At 41.8% G+C, this 21684-nt stretch overlaps 1 protein-coding gene across 1 annotated transcript in view; it reads left to right on the plus strand.

Annotated features, from left to right (window-relative positions):
- Window positions 1–14872, plus strand: part of nectin1b (nectin cell adhesion molecule 1b) — a 76306-nt gene extending 61434 nt beyond the window's left edge. The window contains exon 6 of the mRNA XM_056375000.1: window positions 10562–14872. Within this exon, the coding sequence (XP_056230975.1) occupies window positions 10562–11070 (509 nt within the window). The 3' untranslated portion in view covers window positions 11071–14872. The remainder of the gene's footprint in view (window positions 1–10561) is intronic.
- The last annotated feature ends 6812 nt before the right edge of the window (window positions 14873–21684 follow it).

A 21684-nucleotide genomic window follows, 5' to 3' on the forward strand; every position in this document is an offset into this window, starting at 1 on the left:
AACATGGATATGTTACAATAGGATCATACACTGTGCTCCTTGCTGACGTGGTGAAATGCTAGCCTATCCTTGTCTTAATGTGGGCATGTCAGCATAATCCCTCACACCGCCACTGAACGCCATTAAGCTTCATGTACACGTGTAAAAGAAATCTTTCAGTTTGGAGGAGATTTCTGTGACTGTAGATCAGCTCGTGGTGGACTTCGCATCGGATATGATGACATGAATAAACTGTTAGAGGTGAACTCGAGGGTGAGCATGGCATTACCTGCTAATTCTTTGAAGTGCTCTGTGCAGCCTTGACATTGGCTGTGCATAATGACCGGGTGGTGGAGGTAGAGAAGTATGCTGATGCTTCATTAACTTCAAAGAGCATCTTTGTGCATCCCAACAGTCTTAGACAAGCGCGGCTCAGACATGGCAGGTGAGAGAGCCCACTGCTGGCCGCTGTTCAAGGCTGCAGCACTGGGCCTCAGTAAACGCTAGCCAAGTGTTGTCTGCAGAGAAGGAAGGTGACCAAACTGATAGCTGCAGTACATTTGTTCAGCAGCTCACAGAGCTACCAGGACTGACAATATCAGAGCATGAAATAATTATTTTGTTTCCTTGTTAAAGGGCACATTTTAATAGTCTTTGGATTTAGAAGCACTCAGGAGAGTTGTGTGTTTCTAGAGTCAATAATTCAGCCATCATAGCTTTTTTTTTAGCCTTCAGTAAACTCTATCAGAGCAATGACAAATAGACACTTAAAGAAGCTATCAAGCCCTTCATCCCACCATTGTACATAGTTTTGTCACCATCAAGACCAAGATTTGTGTAAACACCACTAGCTATATTATGCATGGATTTGGCAGTAGCACTTTTTGTTTTCATTTTGAAGTAGATTTTTAGATTGGCACGGCAATATACACCTGCCAGGGAGACAACCCTGCTTCCAGTGTCAGTGGAAGATAAAATGTCCGTGACAACTTGTTTGTATCACAGAAAAGCTATTTTCCCACACTGGGAAACAACACTGATGGAGCACTTAAGAAAGGCACATTTTAATCAAGCTCCTCAGTTTTCACGGACGGATTTGCGAGAGCCGCATAACTGTCACCCCAGCAGATAGCGGGCCAGCGAAGCACCTTGTTTCAATTAGTTTGGGGATAGTGTTTGCTGTGGAGATGGCATCGACTACGGTAAGCCACATGGGCTAAGACGGCTTTCTCCAAGGACGTGTGTTCTGCAGATATGGTGTCGCTTGTCAGAATCTAATGAACCACTCTCCTGTTTTAATCAATCCTCATTCTCAGAAAAAAAGGTGAAAAAGGAAGTCTGATGGAAAGAGAAGAGCAGGAGGCGAGGGTAGGGAGAGGATTTATAACAAGAGAGGTGAGCTTCTTAGGACAGAAGGTGTCCTAATGCTGTGCAGATTGTTAAGCCCCTTAAGGCAAATTTGTGATTTGTGATATTGGGCTATATAAATAAAATCTGACTTGGTGTAATAGGCTTTATTCTTAGCAAATACCTCTCCTCATTCAAATTCAGATCAGAATTCTCCAGAGGGAAACTTGACAAGTTGTCAGATCTGATTAATCAGCTAATTACTAACGGGCATCAGAGGCCAAGTTAAAAAACAAGAGACAATTAAACAGCCTCACATTGAAAGTTATTTTTTGACGATTCGTTCTCCGCAGCGTTTCACTGTCTAATAGGAATGCCAGTCAAACATGCACTCCTGTAAAATATTGCAGCTGCAAAAAGCCACAGGAAGAGAGCTGAGCAGTGTGGTTAAACTCAAAGATCCTCCCCATCTTAAGAGAGCAGAATCAGCCTTTCATTAAGATAATCAGCTCCTCCAACATCACACTCTTTGTGCTCGAAACAAATCGATGCTGCCATCTTAAATTTCTTCCCAGAGCATAATAAGACGTGATGAACGACCATTTTGTCAGGATGGCCTTACAATTATGTCATTATCACCCCTGAGAAAGGAGATGTGTGGTTTTATTCTTGGCAGTTCACAGCTAACGTGACGTGGGAAAATTTCCTCCAGTGAAGCAGCACATTCAGTGCAGAATTAATTTGTTTACCCACACAAATAATCTTGTAAACTTGATTAGATATTTTTTTTAACCTTGACTCTCCCACACAACAGCGCTAATCTTTGTGAGACGAGGGCCGAACTGAGGGAAAGACAGTGAATAATTCCCGCCACATTAGCAGGATCAGCTGCGAGCGGTGATATCAGATCAGCTCCGGGGGTCAGACAGTATGTGAACCTCTCGGTGATTCCACTTATGGCCCAGCAGCGCTGACTTTCATCCTCCTTTTGTCGGAGCTGTGGCACCGAGCTGCTTTGGAGAGCAGAGGTGCAGTCAGCTTTGCTACAGGGCTTTACCACTCAGGTTAAACTGGATGGAGTGGGAGCGTTCTCTTCAATTTACCAAGAAAGCGTGAGGATGGATCCTTCTGTAAGCACAGGCAACCGGTGCCGGCATCTGTTCACGCTCGCCTGAACAAGCAATAGTTCCTTCCCGTGTGAGAAAATGAAGTTGAGAGAGGGGGAAAAAAAAAAAAAATCATAACCACATGGTGAAAATGAGATGAATAAAACATAAGCAGTCCAATGGAAATATAAATAAATAAAGGTTTCCATGTGACTGATGGAGATGCTTCACTGGGTTTGGTTTTTGGAATTTAGTTGCAGAGGTAAAGTGGAATCCAGAAATGGGCTGTTTACGGCTCCTGGTGTTCTCTGCTTGTCACTTTCTCTATCCTCCAGGTCCTGCAGTACAATGATATGCAAAGACAGTAGTGGTAGCAAGAGGGGCTGACATCCTTCAAAATGTACCCGTGTGGACTTTTTCACTGTTTATTTACCAATCTCGTTTTAATTTTACTGGCTCCACATAACCAGTGAAAGTAAATGAGGCCATTGCCGAGAACATTAGCTATGTCTATATAATGACTCCAAATGCTTGCTACCAGTTTGGCAGGGAAGCAGCAGCAGGTTGGCAGTGGCAGGGAGAGCTGTCTCAGCATAAATTTAAATTACTGTGCAGGATATGTTGCTCTGAGCTGACATTAGATGTTATAATTGTCATAAAACTTATTACAACTAGACATGGCTGCGTAACACACGTTTTTTTTTTACTATTGTCAGATTATAGTACCAAATTTACATAGATACAATTAGACATTTAGTAGACATTTATCCTTTTATTAGACAGGTATCAGCCTCATTAGTTCACATTTTACAAGATATCTTTGCCAAAAACCATTCTCTGGTTCGCTCTCTTTTTAACACATTAGCAGCTAAGGATGTGGATGGTTTAAACATCCAATGAAATGGACACTTGAACTACAACAGTCATGCCTTGCAGCCTGTCCTATCAAATTAAACTTCCTTTTCTCTCTGTAACTTACAGCTGACTGTTTTACACCTAGGACTGATTCCCCACTGTCTTGTTACAACAAAAAATACTTCACATTAGAGACACAATAATACCATTTCATGGTACTTTAAGGGAGATGTTGTGACAAGAAGCTCACAGTTGGTTCTCATGGCAACTTCAACTTATTGTCCGCAGGGGCTCCCAAACCCCCAAAACAATCCAAAACTGTGTTGGCTTTCAAAAGAATTTAATCTGCAGGAATGTTCCAAAGTCAGACTTTCTCCTGTGATTTCTATTAAAACACTTCCAGTCCCTCCTCGCTGATCTCCACAAACACCAGCAAAACTGCAAATAACTCGAGGTGTTGATGGTGTGGTTCATTTTTATCAGCTGCGAAACAGGCGTGTTACTCTTTCCATTACAGCAGGGTCTGACGGTTTTCTCAACGTGATATCGCACTGATCGCTTCGCGTAATAAAACTTGTGAGACCGAGGCGAGAGCATCCTTGAATAGAACAAGTATCGAACCATATATTACTAACATCTAACAGCAGAGCTGCTCTATGCAGCCGTTTGTCTCTTTCTTCTCTCTGACAGAGACAAGAGACATTATGATGTCAGCTTTGCAAAGGCTCCCCAAGCAATGTGAAATTTGTTTGTCTTCGCCTGTCATGGTGGAGTCTGTCTCAATCTGTGCGCTATAGCACATTGCGCTGTCGCTTTCTCACATCGCACCGTCTGCATTATTCATAGATCCAAAGGCCACACACGTGTATATCTTGTATATCATTACACCCTCACTTCAAGTAGACGCAGTCTGTCAGGCAGGTTGAGGAGCATATTCACAGTCTTGGTCTTTGCTCTCCCTGCTAGATTCTCATCACCCTTGAACTTCCCGATCAGACGTCAAAAAAAAAAAAAAAAAAAACATGGAATGATTTGGGTCTGCAGGCTGATAGAGCGACTTTCTAGCCCCCACGTCCTCGCTACAGGAGGGGCTGCTCGCTGCTCAGATCCTGCCAAGATCACACCTCATTATCCAAATGAGACATTAGCATGAGCTGCTCCCGCGCTCACACACCATAGGCCGCCCCATAAAGCCTCTGCTGTGCTGTTCTGTGCCAGGGAAAGCACTGAGGGGGAAGACATCGTGGCTGCGGCTCGTTTTTTATTTGGAGAAAAGAGATAGCCCGGCTAGAGGAGTGAAATGGAAATGTCACCAGGGGAGAGCATGTGAGAGCAGAGCAGCTGAGATCGTAGTGATTTATCTTAACATTTGTTTCTGCATGGCTTGCTGTTTCTTCTCTCCGGAGGATATGCAGAGGAGAGCGATGTGGCAGACAGATGGAGCAGGGGGATTGGCTGAGCCCCTTCGGCCCAGCTCTGCTCCTCCGTCCTCCTCCTCCTTCTCTCTGTCCACCCGTGTGGTGTTGGATCTGTCACGCCTCCCTGAGAGCCTGATGAAGTAGGTCAGATGCTGTCCCAGGGTCTGACCACTGGCTCCAGAGCTGCTGCTGCTGTTGATGCTGATGCTGATGCTGATGCTGATGCTGATGCTGCGTGGTGATTCACTCATTACACACACAGAGCTCCAAAATAACAACAAGGAGACTAAAGCACAAGATGGGGGGAAAAAAACAAAACAACAGAGCAGAAGCTGAGGGTAGGATGCTGTGTCGTGGCCCGACCTCTCCTGGCTTAACACGTACTAACATCTAGATTTGTTTGCTGCGTGTCTGCTCATCCAATAACTTCCCCCTTACAGCACTTCCGCTTAGCAGGAGAGCCACACACAGGCTAACAGGGAATGTAGAGATGCATTAATAATGGTGCCTTATGAGCAAACATGATTTGTAAAAGAGCATTGGTGTTTAGATGCCGGTGTAAATATTCATTGGTCATTAAAGGCGCCTTAAGAATGATTGTTACACCCACTCGTAGCACAAAATGGCCATATTATATCTGCAAGGGAAATCTGAAATCATGATGAAAAAAATGGTTTTTGTGGCACCTCTGCCATGATTTGCCATTGTAGTCATGCTTATTGTTGACATGACTTTATAGTTTATTCCAAATGTAAACAACCATACACGTAATCCGCAGTCTGTCAGGTATTGTGGTATTCTTGGTCCCGAGTGGCAGCCAATAAAGATTATGCGCCGCTTCTGGTGCGTGGAGATGAAAACAAAGAGAAGCCTGTGCCTTGTGTGACAGGACCATTCTGCAAGTCGCTGCATGTTCACAACATGTCACAGATGATGTCACCTGTGTTTTGATGCCAGTATTTCACAGTGCTATCTCCTCCAGCACATCTGGTGCCTCTTATCCGTTGGCTTTTTACAGCAAATGGAATTTGAATTACTTCTCTGGAGGTTTTAATGGCGCTAGTGGCATTTACCTGTATACGAGATAAACTCACGCCTGCTGTGAAATAATCAGAAAAAAAAGACATGATGACAAACAGAAAGAAAGAAATGGTAGGTATTGGAAAGTAGTATATGATGGGGTGAAAAAGAACTTTGCCTCGATGTCGACTCCCTAGGCAGCACGTTGAAATCCTGTCAGTGATGAGCTTTTATTCGTTGTGGCAGCATTATATTTCCATGACTTCACAACCACTGGCAATTTCAGACAGGGGAGTAATGAGGATCGTTGGAATCACTGAATTAATGCATCCCCCCTCCCCGATTGTCCTCATCCTCACTCACTCATTATTCCATCCTTTACTCTCTGTTGTCACTCCCCAACCTCTCAAAGGCACTCGCTCCATCTTCTTTCTTTCTTTTTTTCTACTTGCCACTCCTTGACTTAGTAGCCCTCTATTTTCTTTTCATCTTCTGTTGTCTGCTGCGTGTTCCTCATTTAGTCATATTAAAACACCACACCCTGTACCACTCTTTGAAATCCTCTCTCATTTTCCCAGCCTCTGTCATAACACCTTGTCCAAGTGATTGCGCTAAGACTCAGGAATGAGAGTCTTTCTTTCTTTTCATGTGCAGACATGAGTAGAGCACACCCAGAAACTGTACCTGCAGGACTGAGTTGTGAAACAGTTTCCTCTACTTTACAGGCACTTCTGCCTGTGACTTGCCTCTTCTTAAAAATCTCAGAATATTTGCTGCTGCTGGTTGTTTTATACTGCGGCTTACACTGAAACACAAAACCCTGTATGTTGTTTTCCGGCTCGGACCTGATGTGTCATTTCCGCAACAAGATGGCTTTTTTTTTTTCTTCTTTTTTTTTAATGAGTGTGCCCCATTTGTTTCTCTTAAAGAGTCCCTTGTGTTTTACAGAAATGACTCAGAGGGAGAACACTCATCATCAAGTTGTGAAGGAAACAGATTTTGTCACTAAGATGTTTGGATGAAGTAAATCATCCACTCAATCAAGTCAGATGTGAACATTCAAAATAGAGTGATTAATGTAATACCAAACAGCATGGTTGCAGCGTTTGAATAGCTGCAGTATTTCATGTTATTCATTACCTGCATAAATCTATCATGTCCCTGGATTGAATTATAGCCTTTCATAGCACATCTTGGCACCTATTAATCTCAATAGTACATTTTAGTCATTGCAACTCAAGGTTACCCGACTATCTGCATATTTCCAGAGTGGTGTTAATAGACACTGCCTTTTGTTGCCTGGAACTGTATCAGGGCTGTTGTTGTGCTGTTTTGAGCTCTTTTATCTATCTGTTGGCAGGTGTTGCCAGTAGCGATGGCGTGCTGGTGGAACGCCTCCTACCTCCTCCGTGCTGTCAAACACCCATACGTACCCCCAACCATTTCAAATGTGTTTTATTATTAGTGCTTCTGTAATGTGATTAGTTTGTACCATAGCCACTCTTAATTTCACATACTCACATTCACAGAGTACGTGTCCTCGACAAAGCCACAATGGCGGGGAAATTGAGAAATCTTCTTTTGCCATTTTGTTATCTTGGTGTGCGCACGAGGCCCCTGCGCGCTGAATGGGAGGCTGTGTTGTGATGTGACCTCGCACTGAGTTGAGTACACAGCAGAGGTGTGCTGGATAACACGTCAAGAACAGGGTGTCCTATTTGTCAACATGCGTCTTTGAGTTGCAGAATGAAAGCAGTGTGTTCCTACCACTACACACAAGCAATCTGATGAGCTTTTCCTGGTGTTTCCTGAGCTTCTTCAGCTGCTTTTAATGTACCCCCCTCCCCCATTACCAAGGTAGAGCCATCTGAATACTTCAACACTCTTCCCTTCCATTCTCCCTCTAGTAAAACATTTTAACTCCTGTAAAAAAAAACTGCACTCGTTTTCGGCACAGCAACTTCCAAGGTTTCCTCCGGAGGTGATGCGGAGACCAAGAGAAGCCAGAAAAATACCTGAATGTTTATAACTGCTTTCATGTCTCTGTTTTGTTTGAAGTATAACATATTTTTAAATCATTAGTGTTGACATTCACATTCTTCAAATACTGGTGTCAAGAGGTGGTGTCACTTGATCCTTTTATAGAAATGGCGGGGATGGAGTGCGCTTCTGAAGGCTCGCTGCATCATCTTTTATTGCCACTATTTGGTAACTTTAATGGTCTCGCCTTCTGTTTTTCACCTCTCTAAGTGGTAAATATCAAGTCTTTGCCGCCTTAGAAATGCAAGGCAAAAAGCTGCCCTAATTTAGATTGAATAAGGGGGCTGATGGGTGGGAAGACTGATCCTCGCAGAGGAAGACAGTGAGGGGTAGAGGAGAGGATTACAGGAGAACGTTCTCCCTTCTCTCTCCTCTCCTTCAATCCCCTGGATTTTCACCCCTCTTTGGACTTGGTGGGAGGATGTGTTCTCGAGCAGGGGTGACCTGGCTCTGCTCTCTCATTCATGTGTGTAATGAAGGCCGGTGTCTGAATAATCCCATTAGGTGGTCAGATTAAAACCTGAGCTGATATTTGAGACTGTGCCCGGCACCGCTTTAGAAATTGGAGAGCTTTGCTGTCGGCCCTGCATGCGAGAGAGGGTGCAGAGGAAGAGCAGCTGAGGAGAGCGACAGTTTTTGGGAGGTCCCTCCATAGGACTGAGTGAATGAGTGCCATTGTAATTAACGCAGAGAGTCAGGCTTCAGTGGCATCTTTACTTAACCCAATACCATCTCTTTCTAGCAGATTAATGCCTGGAGATTCATCATTTCCACTGAAAAAAACAGCTCTAATCGAGTGTAATGTGTTTGGTTCAACAGTTTAGGGCAATAATTTGAAAATGATCTTCTGCTTATTTGGAGAATTTGTAATTTTTGTTTTGCCTCTTGGCAGAGGTTGTCATATTTGCAGGATTTTGCATTGAGTTGACTGCATTTGAAGGCAACACAGGGAATTTAATATCGCAATGGAACTTCACATAAACCTTCATTCAGGCTCAATTATGATCAGTTACTATGTAAATGAGTTTGGAGGTTCATAAAGATAATTTCCCCACCAATATCATCCATATACAGTATATATTATATATATTAAGTGTCACAGTTCAGGGCAATACTAATAAACTATGAATAACGATGTTATCTGCCAGTTGGTGGCACATATAAACTATTATTAAAACCCTATTGTGAAAATGAAGGCGTGGCACGATGAAGTGTGCTACCTGAGTATTTCAGTGCTCATCAGATGTTTATCAGATCCAGATGTTTCCTGGAGAGATCAGCTGATCAACAGTGTAATGGTGTGTGCTAACAAGATAATGACAGGTCATAACGAGGTGGTTCTAATTAAGTACAACAGTAGGTACAAATAGTATCAATAGCAGTAAATCTTTTGTTTCTGTACTGACGTGTCCTGCCATGTTGCACACTGTGCATACCAGCCTGTGGTTTCTGCCTCTCTTCCTCACTGTTTTCGTTTGAACTTTTTTTTTTTTCAGCCGATCTCCCCCACAATTTGTTTAGTAGACGGCGTAACTAACTGCATTGTTATTTTTTTTCCTCCCATCTTTCCATTGAGGATTCAGCGTTTACCACTGAAGTTAAATGTGCCTCTGCTCTGCAGCTTTAGACGAGCACTACCTGTGCAGCCCGAGGCTTTGATCACGTTTCAGATAAAAGTCTCTCCCGTCTCTGTGCTTGAAGGAGCTTTGTACATTTTTTTTTTTTTTTCTTTTCGGTTTTAAGTGAAGATGTGTATGTAAGGGACATTTTTTATTGTAAGCGACGACTGTGCTTTAGTCACGAGTGTTGTTTATCTTCTTGTGTGGAGGTTTTGTGCTCCTTAAAGTGGTGGAGTGGATGTGATGGCTCAGTTTAGCTCTAGATATGGTATGGCCGTGGCAGTTGTGAATTTAAAAGCATATCTTTTTTTTATATTTGCAAGGCAAAATCACAGCCTTCCAACTCTGGCATCTTAGTCATTGTTTGTCTCTAGTAGGCCATTAGTCTCTGTCACTCTGTGGTAGATTAGAGCACATCTTTGCTTCATTTGATAACTTTCTCTGTCTCTCTCTGCTGTTTCTCCTGAATAGTATATACTTTTCTCTTGGAAGCATATGCTATTTTCTGCTGTCTGTTCTGCTGCCTGAAAATAAGAGCTTCATGTTTATCAGCTCTCTTGATGCATCGTGGCTGTGTATGCTTGGCTGCTGATAATCATCTCTGACAGTCCTCTTTCATTTCATTACCACCACAATGATGATTGAACTTGGTTATATGTTTTGCTGTACTATTCTATGCTGGGCTTAACTGCAGTCTATCATTCAATATGTTGACTTGGACTTGTTTGAATTCTGCAGAGTTGACTGTATTAAGTGAAAGGCCACATGAATTAATTCTTTCACAGTTTGTTCATTAAAGTGTTTCATTTTGCTCTGCCATCCAAACAGAGAAGAAATGATGGTTAATGCATGCTGACAAAGCTTCACTCACTTTGTTCTCTCTTTGATGGTGCTGTGTAGTGGCCTGGCTGTTAATTTCATTCTTTCCATGTCTGAAACTGCATGTGACTGTGAATGACTGAGCCTTGCCACACTGTTGGTAAGGGCTCCTCTGGGGTTGGGGGGTTGGGGGGGTTTTCGTGGGGCTGGGTCCTTCCTTTCCCCTTTGCTTTTCCGTCCTTGTCTCCCTTACTTCATCTTTCCTAAAAAAAAAAAAAAAAAATCTGCACCTGCACAAATGCACCTCCTCCCACCAGAGCACTGACACACTCCCTTCCATCTGTCTTTTCCTACCCAGAATTCCCTAACAACCCGACAGAACGGAACGGCAGTGAGATACCGGCGGAGCCGCACAATCCAAGCGCCGCCATCGGGGGCGCTGTGGGGGGAGTCGCCCTATTGGGCGTAGCGGCCACACTGCTCTTTGTATTCCTGCGCCGCCGCCAGCGCACCTTCAAAGGAGACTACAGCACCAAGAAACACGTGTTCGGAAATGGGTACAGCAAGGCCGGCGGCCTGCCCGCCCATCCCCCCATCCCCAAGAACCTGCAGTACCCGGACGACTCGGACGACGAGAAGAAACCCGCCCAGATCGGCGGCCCCGGAGGGTTTGAGGCGAGTGAGCGCGACTTTGATGGCGAAGCAGAGGACCTGAAGAGGCCCTATTTCACTGTGGATGAAGGAGAGAGCCGAGATTATGACGAGCGGACTCTGGCTTTCCAGTATGACCCTGAACCTGAGATAGCCGATGATATGATCTCTCAAACCGACGGCTCTGTCATTTCTAAGAAAGAGTGGTATGTGTAGTGGCATGCAACAACCAAACCAAACAACCCCTTTGTCCCCCACCTGCATTCCACCGCACCTTTCACTTCCATCACAACCCCACCCTCCCATTCGTCAAACTGCACCCGTCACGGTCCCTCCCCCCCTGACCCCCCCCACATCAGACCCCATCCAACTAATCTCTATTAGAAAATCAAGCGTCTATTTAAAGTGCTAGCAACATCAACTTCTCAGCACGACAGCATTGGTATCAGTTCCATCAGGTGAATGGGCAAGAATAAAAACTAAGGTATGTAAAAAGGACTTATTGTCACTGACCTACGAGGCCAGGGAGGTGGTTGGTTGATTAATACTGGTGTGTTATTCTTTTTGTGTATTTTTTTTTCATGTTATAAATGTATTAAATGTATAAAAAGAGACTGCAGGTTGAGGTTTTGCTGAGCACATTTGTGAAAGTCCTACACTGGATGTACGATTTGTTTTTGCCTTTATTTTTTTTGTTTGTCTTGGTTTTTTTCTATTATCATTGACATTTTGTTACTTTTATGTCTTTTTGTATGATTTTTGACCAGAGAACTGAGAGTATAATGTTTGACATAATTACAGGTGGCGTTGTAAGTGTTTGTAATTTTGTGGTCAAATGTTTGAGAAAGAAAAAAAAAAAAAAAAAATTCCGCCATACAGCACCTGCATCATTTCTCTCGTTTCTCACTGGGGTTAGCGTCCATGAAATGATTCACTTTTGTATATTTACAGCATTAAAGGCAGATATGTTATTGCTGTTTTTCCAAAGACATGCTTAGTATTTCTTGACCCTCTGCGTTTATATTGCCTGATTTGTCTCTTTACTGATAGGGAGCCAGTCTACTGAGCCGTATTGGCAGTAACAGATAAATATTGAGTGTTTTCAATTTTCAATCATGTTAAACTAGTTCCCACATCAGCGAATCGGAACAGCAGGGGAGAGAAGGGCTGCAATCGTATTATACACAACAATTTCTCCTTTTTCAGTGGTGCATCACAATCACGTCCAAAAGAGGTTTGGTGAGTCTCACAGTGAAACCTTCAATGATGCTCTGAAATGTCGTAATTGTGTCATGACTTGAACAGGTTGACCTGTGTACACGAGCTCTAAATCTTACCACTATAATGAAATGTCTGGGTTTTTTTTTTTGGTTTTTTTTTTTTTGTGTTGTCATAATTATGTTTTGTTCTAACCCTTTTTTATATCAAATGGATGTCAGAGAAAAGTGTCTGGGGAGTTTCCCATTAATGACTTTGTCTCTCATTATAATTGTGTGACTTGGTGCTGAGGAATTGGCTAAAGCCTCCCCCACTCACACCAACATCGTTTTTCTATGAGGAGTCGCCCATGGACACAAAGGACACGGAGAGGAGGAAAATATCAACACAGTGATGCTTTGATTTACATCTACAGAGAAAACATTTTAAAACATGTAAAGGGAAATCAAAATATGACGGTGACCACGCTGGAGTATATGATAAGTCACCTGCTGCTTTCATGATGTTTTCAATCCATCTCCTGTTTCTTTCTAAAAAAAAAAAAAACAAAAACAAATTTCACTCGCTGTTTGGGGGATTTTAAAGGAATGATTGGTTGTCCTTCCCTCGCTGATGTTGGCGTCTGAATCTGCCAACGGGGATAACAATGACCCTGTCGGGAGGAAGGCATTATATATATGTGTTTTTTTAGTCATTGTTAACAAGTGCCAGTGGATGCTAGCATAGCAAATGACTTGTGTTTCTCCTCAGCACTGAGGTCCATCACAATCAGCGAAATGTATTTGCTTCTAAACTTAAAAAAAAAAAGAGAGTCCAATGTGAAAAATGGGATAAAACAGAAGCAAAGAGGAGTAAATCCGTGGATATAAATGACATATCTGACTGGCTCTGAACAATATAAATACTGTATTAAGCCTTATTTTATGCATGTTTTTTGTGTGGGAGTGGAAGTATGTTGCTATTTTTTCTGTATCAATTCCAGTGCGTTTGTCCTCATTTGCAGCTCAAAAGACAGCACTTTGTCAGTGTTGTCAGTATTGAAAGAGGTATGAGTTTATGGGCACACAGTACCCAGCAACAATATTGCAGTTAACACACAAAAAAGTATATAAATATATATAAATATATATAAATAAAGATGAAAAAATAACATCTCTGTGAGAGCAGATCTCTCTGCCAGCAGGAGATGTGAATGTTTTACAGTTCATGCTTGTCTACTGTATGTTTTTAGATGAGCATGTTAATCATGAGCCTCAAACTACATCGTATTTTCAACACAAATTAACATCAAAAAATGGTAAATAACACGTTCTTATTAAAGGTTTGGTTCAGTTTAGTTCAGGTTCATCAGTTTCTACAGTTTCTTTGTTTTGTTTTTTTTTCTGTATAATGCATCCACTATTGTTGGAGAGCAATACATGAGGTTTGTGACAGAAAGTTTCGAGAGGGGGGAAAAACTAATTGACAAGTCGCGGGGTTGCCGCTTTCAAAGTGCAAAGCAAATTACAGTTTTATAGCCTTTAGTTTTCCACATGGTTCACGTTATAGCATTAATAGAGACAAAGGTATGAGAAGCATGTCTTTATATTTTACTGTTGCATTCAGTGCCTATCGAAGTTAGGAGACATGATTTAGTCTGAACAGTTGCTGCTCCGTCATTCACGCTCAGATAAACATGAGAAATAATACTGAAATATGACATGAGCCGCAAACGTCTTTAAATCAGACAAAATATGTTTGATTTTATTTAATTTTTTTTAACTTGCAGTGAGTTTTCATTAGTATAGTGGGGATGTTCTTCCATCTGAGCTCCAGCATGATACTAACAGTTCGTCTATACCCGACCTTTAAATCAATTGATCTCCTAAAAAGCTGTATTCGTTACCATGTAAACATTTATTGTTGGCAAAATGGTAACACGGCACTTTTTTTTTCCTGAAGAGTCCTAAAGAGATCAGACTTTTGCTACTTAGTCACACATGGCTGACTTTTCTAAGCACAACAATTGAAATTAATCCAGTGAAAAGAGATTTAACTTATAAATTTAAATTAAAAAACAAAAAACAAACAAAAAAAAAACATCTTTGGCCCAAAGCAAAGACCAACTCTACCTTCTTTTTAAAGCACAAGTTTACGGTTTCATTTCATTTTCTTTTCCTGCATCCCTCATGAAACCACTGCCACGCTTGCTTCTCAGACATGTCAGAGAGAGAGAGAGAGAGAGAGAAAACCACCTTTCAGATTTGAGTTGACGTTCTGTATACTGGTAGATGTAAACATTGTCTTCATGTTGTCGGGGTGTTATGAGTTTCTATTTTGTAATACTGACTGTAACTTCATTCCATCCTAATCTACTTTTTGTATTCAGTATGTTCAACATTCCACTGTAAATACTGTACATACGGTTGAGATTATAGTCGGGATTTATTTAGGGACAATTGCGTAGGGACCCTGTTCATGTAAAATATATTTTGACTGCAAACATAGAGACTCGATGATGGGTAGATGAAGTTGACACATAGCTTATTTCCAAAGCCCCACCCTAAAAATGCTCCTCCGGTACGTTTTTAAAAGCGCCACTAGCAGCTTCACTGTCATACAATAAGGGGTGAGGCATACGATTTGTCGATTTTGATGTTATGGAAAGAAAAGAAAAGAGAGAAATTGTCTGTATGCAGCCATGTGAATGTATATTTCTGAGGGTGTTACAAATATGAAAAAAATCTCTTGTTCAATTGTGATGACCCAGTGAAGTAACTTGTATTTGTTTTAAGCATTAAATGAGTTCAATAGTCAACAATGTTCTGTCCCAGTTCACTGATTGGATAGATGTGTGTAATCTGATTGAATATGGTTCATGTCTGCAACGCATTTCTTATCGCTGTGCAATTGATTTTAAGTAATAGCAGCGCTTGTGCCGATAGCTTTGATCAGTGGTGTGTCCCCGTCGCCTCATGTGGGTGATTATTTGGATTTCTTTTCCAGCTGTATCACTTCAGTGTAAGACTTTTTTGTTCTGCAAATAAACTTTTCTTCAGTTTGAACAAAAATAGACTTCGCTAGAACAATATTTAAATCCAGCTGTAGCTCTGCTCCAAGAGCCAATTTCATGTGTGTTCAGGCATCCAGCCATTAGACTGAGCCACACAGCTCTTCATTGCTGCTTCAGGTTTCAGAAGTAAAAGGCTACAGAGGCTAAAGGAGGGTGATTCTCTTTGGGAGCCTCTGCGGTTCCTGTCATTGTTCACTGCAGTGTTTGTGCCTGAGCATGAGACAAGTATGATAATAAAAATGAAATAAAAATAGAAGCAGAAAACGTCTCATACTCAAAACACAGTATATCACTTATATCATATTACTTACAGAGTTAGAAGGTCCAGCATTTTTGGTGCCAAAACAGCTTCTACCACTGAGAATTAGTAATTGCAAGAAGCTGAAACGGTCCTGGTGTCACACTGATAACCATTTTATGAGGCTAACACAAGATAAATGAAGGGATACATGAAGCACATAAGGAGGGTCTCTGATGGATATTACAGCAGCTTTTTGTGGATTTTTCCTTTAATTGGAGAGCAAAAACTGTCAGACAGATGCTGATACTGAATTCAGTGCTTAATGAAGCTACAGTGATATGATAAGAGAGGCCCAGTGTAGAGGCAGACAGATCTGTCTCAGACTGTGGGACTCAAGTGCAGACATCTGCACCGTGCACATTAAGAACAGCCCAGAGTTTGCAGCTGTTGCCATCCATTTGCTAAAAGAGCCCTTTGTAGCCCAAGGGGCTTTGATGGCACATAGGCTTTTAACATGCATGGCCGTCTAGTTATTTCTCTTCCTAACAGAGCCGCCAGTGGAATCCTACAACATTTCCTCTATCAAGCTTCTCCTAGGATGAAATATGGCTGGATTTTTGTTTTACAATACGTTCCTCATGGGCCGTAAATCCAGAAGCGAGTTTGCTAAAGCACCTCGTGCGGCATGTGATGTCACTCCATTCGACACAGTGTAAAATCAGAGGATTCATATCACAGCTATGTCGTATCAAAGGCTGCAATCTCTGAGGAGGAAAATGAAAAATGATCTGTGACTGTGCCTGCCATGATTTTATGTAGATCAGTATGTTTTGTTTTTTTTTACAGTTATAATGATAGTTCTCATATTTTATTTTCTAATATGCTCAGACAAGCTTTGTATTTGAAGCTGAAGTCATGGGTACAGTGCAGCACCCACGAGTTGATGAGTTTTCAGTCTGCTTTTATAGGCCACCACTGCTCACTTAACTCAGGCCTGGACTCTTAAATTCAGCTGGTGTTGGAATAAACTCTTCACTGGTAATTGTTTGGCTGCTGATAAACTAAGAATTGGAAAAATGTATCAATCCGAGCGTCGTCAGGAAAGCACACAGGCAGCCAATACCGCGAGTCGTTTAACTACAGCGATTAAATGGTTAATGAACAATTCATTGGGGCTGGAGAGTTTCCTCAGTGATCAGTGAGGGACTATTGGCTGCAGGTCCATTTTATACAGATCCACATACAGGAGGGAGAAAATCTGAGTTCTTCTAATGACGGGTGTTTTCACTCAAGATCTTTATTTAGCTGCTTTATGAAATGTTCTCTCAGTAAATGTTGTTCTCAAAAGACAGTGTCAGAGCCGGAAAAAAAGAACATATACCATGGTTTGTTTATGCGTTAGTTCTTTATAATAACCTTTTTTTTTTCTTATACATATATGAAGGGATTGTTCACAGCTTCTAGAAATCAGTTTCTTCTTTCGCTCTTGTTTTCTTCCTCTCTTCAGTGTGTGCAGTTTCAGGTCACACGGGGTTGTTCATAATAAAAGTTTGTTCCTGTAAAGATTGCTCTCAAGGTTTGATAGCAAGGAGCCTTACACAGTCACTCCGCAGCCTTCGGCCTCGCAAAGGATAAAAGACACCTTTAATCAGTCCAGGTTAATCAGCTGCACCATCAGAGAAAGGTTTTTAAAGGTGGTGGCGAGAATCAGGAGTGTTGTTGCTTTTGTCAATTTCCAATATGCAGCTGTGTCTGAGGTACATGGTTTCATGTTGCCGCTGCACCACTTAGTGCAGTAATATTATATTATTAGAGCTAAAAATGCTACTATATTCAGTATTGTGGTCTGACTGGACGTGATATGCTGCATGCTGCCTCAGTTTAGCAAGAAGCATGGGAATATATATCTATTAGAACTCAACAGCGAGAACAAAAAATAAATAAATAGAAAACTACTGGCTAAAATACATTTATCTGTATATATGATGCCAACAAACACAGCTGTCGGCACATGAACTCATTCCTAATGTGGGTTTGTTTTGGAAGTTCAGCTGGATTAACCACAAAACTAATATTTAGTTATTTTTATTGTCACGTTTTCAAACTGTGGGTCTCCTACATGAAGAGTTTCACCATTTAATTGGTGATGTAAAACACATTATCATCCTCTCGTTTAAAAAAAAAAAAAAAAAAAAGATTAACGTCAGCTATTTCATACTGCTACTTTGTTCTGAGTCTAGATGTTATTCCAAACAAAACTACAGCTCCATGATAATTATCAGGGAAGAGGCTGCTAATATTTTCCCACCTCACTCGTGGTGTTTTCCTTGGTCATCTCCTCAAAGATGTCCTGAGCTGACTCCTGTCATCTTCCCGCTTCAATTTTTCTGCATTTCCACTGTCAGTTTGTTGGTTTTTAGTCTCCTCCACTTTTGTCTCTCCGGCAACGAACAGTGCGATTAAAGATGACACACGTTTCACTTGGAGTACCATCCAAAACACAAGGCACATAATGTGGAGACATATTCCTGCCATGACCAAAACCAGTGAAAAAAAGAAAAGAAGGCGCATTCACATCTCAGAGTGAGCTCACGCTGTTCTTTCCATCCACTTAAAACCGCTCTCAACAATGAGCTGTTTTTGCTCCATAACGCTGCAGCTGACTGAACGTTCGCACTGCAACCAGCGCTATTGTAAACGAATTGATCAGAAGTGTTGTTTTCCTCGCTAAGGCTGACACCTGGCTGGGTGTTTGTGCCATTTTAGGGCTCATTAGGTATTTGCTATCCATGAGGGACTCTTTCAATGCTCGTGTATGTGCTTTACATTAAAAAATAAAACCCAAAAAAGCAATTGTGAATACAGCTACAGTGCTTACACCTGACACACCGCTCCTCCACACAGCTCCGAAAACTCAATGAACTGATTGTTCAGTTGCTCCCTGCTCCCTCGTGTGTACCTCTGTCCCTGCTAAGCGCTCTGCTAACCCCTCTGTGTAAACCACCTCATAATGCCGCTTCTGATTCCCTTGAAGGCTCTGCAGCTCCATCTTGTCATCCGACAGCAAAGAGTTTCCACAGGAGAGCGTAATGCGTGTGGAAGCTCATGCCGTTCACGCTCACTGTCTGAAGTGACCGTTCCGGCGGACTTGTTCAAAAGCAAGCACATCATCTTCTTCCTCCTCCTCCTCCTCCTCTTAAAACAAAGTCACTGCTGCAGGGATGTAACCCAGGTCCCAGGGGTGTTTTTACCTCTATGGTCTCCACTTGGAAGCACCAACCCTGGAAACTTTGAAGCAGTATGAAACTGCTCTCCATACTTGAAACAACAACTGAAATCAAAGACTGTTAAAAACAAAAGTCTTCAGTGTTTAGACGATGATCCACTGGGCATTAACCTTTTACCATACATTACCCTCTCTCTTTCTCTCTCTCTCTTTGAGCTGCAGCCAGTAACCAACGGCATCAACATAACGACCAACCCACTACGAACCAGAACTAAATCACTGACTTCAAAACCATGCACAGCTCTACATGTCAACAAAACCACCATAACTGTTACTGTGTTTAGTTTAAACCAGACATTCATTGTTTTTATGGGAGATGTCTGCGACAGGAGGACTAAGAAAATACACTAAATAGAGTCTGGAGTATTGTTCCTGCCATGAAATTTAAAATACAGGCTACAACTTTTCATTACAATTTAAACCACATAATACAATAAGCAAAATAAAAAAGATAAAAAAAAAAATCCTAGCTCAACAGTATCCATGGCCAACACGTATTCTTCTTATTTCAAAGCAAATAAAAGCAATTCTCATAAAGAGTTGAGAAACACAGACAGAGAACAATAAAATCTGTCAGAGCTGAACACATCCTCATCCCTGTGATATCTGGTCCAGAAAATAGTGAAATCAGTCATAAAGCACGAATAAAAAACCTGACAAGTCAAGATTGTTTATGGAAAAGAAACGACCCCAAAAAGCTTCATCTCTGTTCCCAGATCAAGCTTTTATGTCATGCGTCGTCTGACACCGACACTGTTATTTATACCGTTTCCATTCATCAGACGACACCTCTCAGCTTTTAATTGTGACACAGTCGTACGGTGAAGTTTGAAACGCGCTTTCAAATGAAGTTTCTCCATTGTGCAGCATATTTTCGGACGTTTGTTTGCCCGGTCTTGTCTTTTTTGATAAAACATGTTTCGCGTACAACCTCATCGACCAGGCACCGCGCTCGCTGATGGACAGAACAAGTCAATTCTATTTCCAGAAAATGTGGAATTATAATGAATTGGCAATTATTTGGATTAACCCAGGATCAATCTGCTGAAATTATTATTGCCTATTATTTTGTAAATGAGACGGCTCATAAACAAACTGCTCGGATCCCATGAATAAATTTGCTGGCATCTTTCGGGATGCCTGCAGTGGCTGCTGGAGACACACACACATACACACACATATATATATATATATATATATATATATATATATATATATACACACACACACACCAGCCTTGCTTCCACGCCCTCCCGTTTTCAGAGCCAGTCATGGCATGAGCAGCTCTGCTATCCAGCTGCGCATTAGCGTTCTCCAATTAAACTCAGCCATCCCAGAGCAGAACGAAAGGCCTAAACCCTCTGGTGAGAAAAGTGCTGACAACCCTCATCTACAAAGTCCTGCTGGGAATACTCTGTCCCTGTGACCATTTACCCAGCGTCAGAGAAGTTGCGTGCACGTGTGTGCGCGTGCGTGTGTGCATGTGTGTGTGTGTGTGTGTCAGTGAGGTTTAAGAAGGGGCCGAGAGGGAGTTAGTGTGCGTACCCTTCATCCCTTTGTTTATCAGTTGTTTCTCTGCACTGTGCCTGAGTGACCGTAGACACACAATTACATAGTTACAGTTTTCATGTGTGTGACCATGATCTTTTTTGTTTTTGTTTTTTTTTTTTGGTTTGAGTGAGGAAAATGTGTGAAGCAAATTACTGGCGTTGGCTGTGCACAATTGTGGTTAAAAAAAAGCTGCAGAAAAATGGTTTGTCAAAGGCAAAGATCCGCCTGTTGACAGCTTGTCTTGTTCTGTCGTGGCCTAAAATTAAAAATCCCTTTGAATATTAATTTTCCTGAAGGAGCTGGATGATGATGATGAAACAGATTGTGACGGACATTCCTCAATTACGCAGAGACTGGGCGTGGCCGCAGGAGCAGAAAGATAGATTTCAAGGACATGATTCCACCTTTATGCATTTACAGGATGTTAATGCATATGTGCACAGTATACGTCCTGTGCAGCAGCTATATTAAAGAACAGGCACAATTTGTCCTTTCTCTAATTTGTGGCATCATTTTATTTGGTTATTTTTGTTGCAAATCCTGAATTTAGTTTCCAAAAATCAAATCTTTTTAAATGTAGCACCTTGTGTGAGCTGTATTCCCACACGATGATTTACTGTGCTGATTTACTTCACGATCTTAGTTTGCTGAGTGAAGATATTCAGATTATTATGACAGCACACTACATGTGTGTATTGATTTAATTTGGCTTTCGGTTAAAAGTAATTGGAATGAAACACTAAGGTAAGCTACTGCTTACCAACTGACGTGATTATTAGTTAAAACAGACATATTCAGAGCTAATGGGCTCCACAGTAACGCTGTTTGGAGCGATGACATTCAAGAATAACATATCAACATGCTCTTCATCACCACAACACTCTCTATTATTTACACATTTTATGCATTGACAAAAGCGCCATTCTTTAACAGAAGGACCAATTATGTCTCTGAAGAGTCTGTATTGACATGTATCTATGAAGAAAAACTGTCCTCGGGCCAAACTCAGATCTCGCTCGTGTCCTTGGTGATTATCATGCATGAGCCCGCTGCTCTTACTGGGAGAGAAAATGCCTCACAGGATGAGTCAAATCTCACCCAGCATCAATATGTCAGTTGAAATTAAAATTTCCCTGGCCCCCAGACATCAAGCTCGCCATGAAACGAACCTTCACCTGTTAAGAATCGCTGAACCCGCCGACTACAGGGGAGAACTCTCTCATCCACATTCAGAATGATTCATCAACCCAGTTACCACGAGTTCCAGCGTCTGACAAATGGGACAAATGGGGTAAATTAAGAATCCAGTGTCTCCCACCCCCACACTCTCTTCCCTGACTATTGACTCTCACAGCTTTATCGGTGTACATTAGTGTCAGTGCCAGTCTACATTTAGACTAACAGTGCCAGAGGAGGCAGCCCATCAGCACATGCAGGCATGTCGGTCGTCATGCACAGCCAATGACCCTTTGTCAGAAACAA

Source organism: Seriola aureovittata, chromosome 4 (genome assembly GCF_021018895.1).
Source record: "Seriola aureovittata isolate HTS-2021-v1 ecotype China chromosome 4, ASM2101889v1, whole genome shotgun sequence".
In the NCBI taxonomy this organism is placed as follows: Eukaryota; Metazoa; Chordata; class Actinopteri; order Carangiformes; family Carangidae; genus Seriola; species Seriola aureovittata.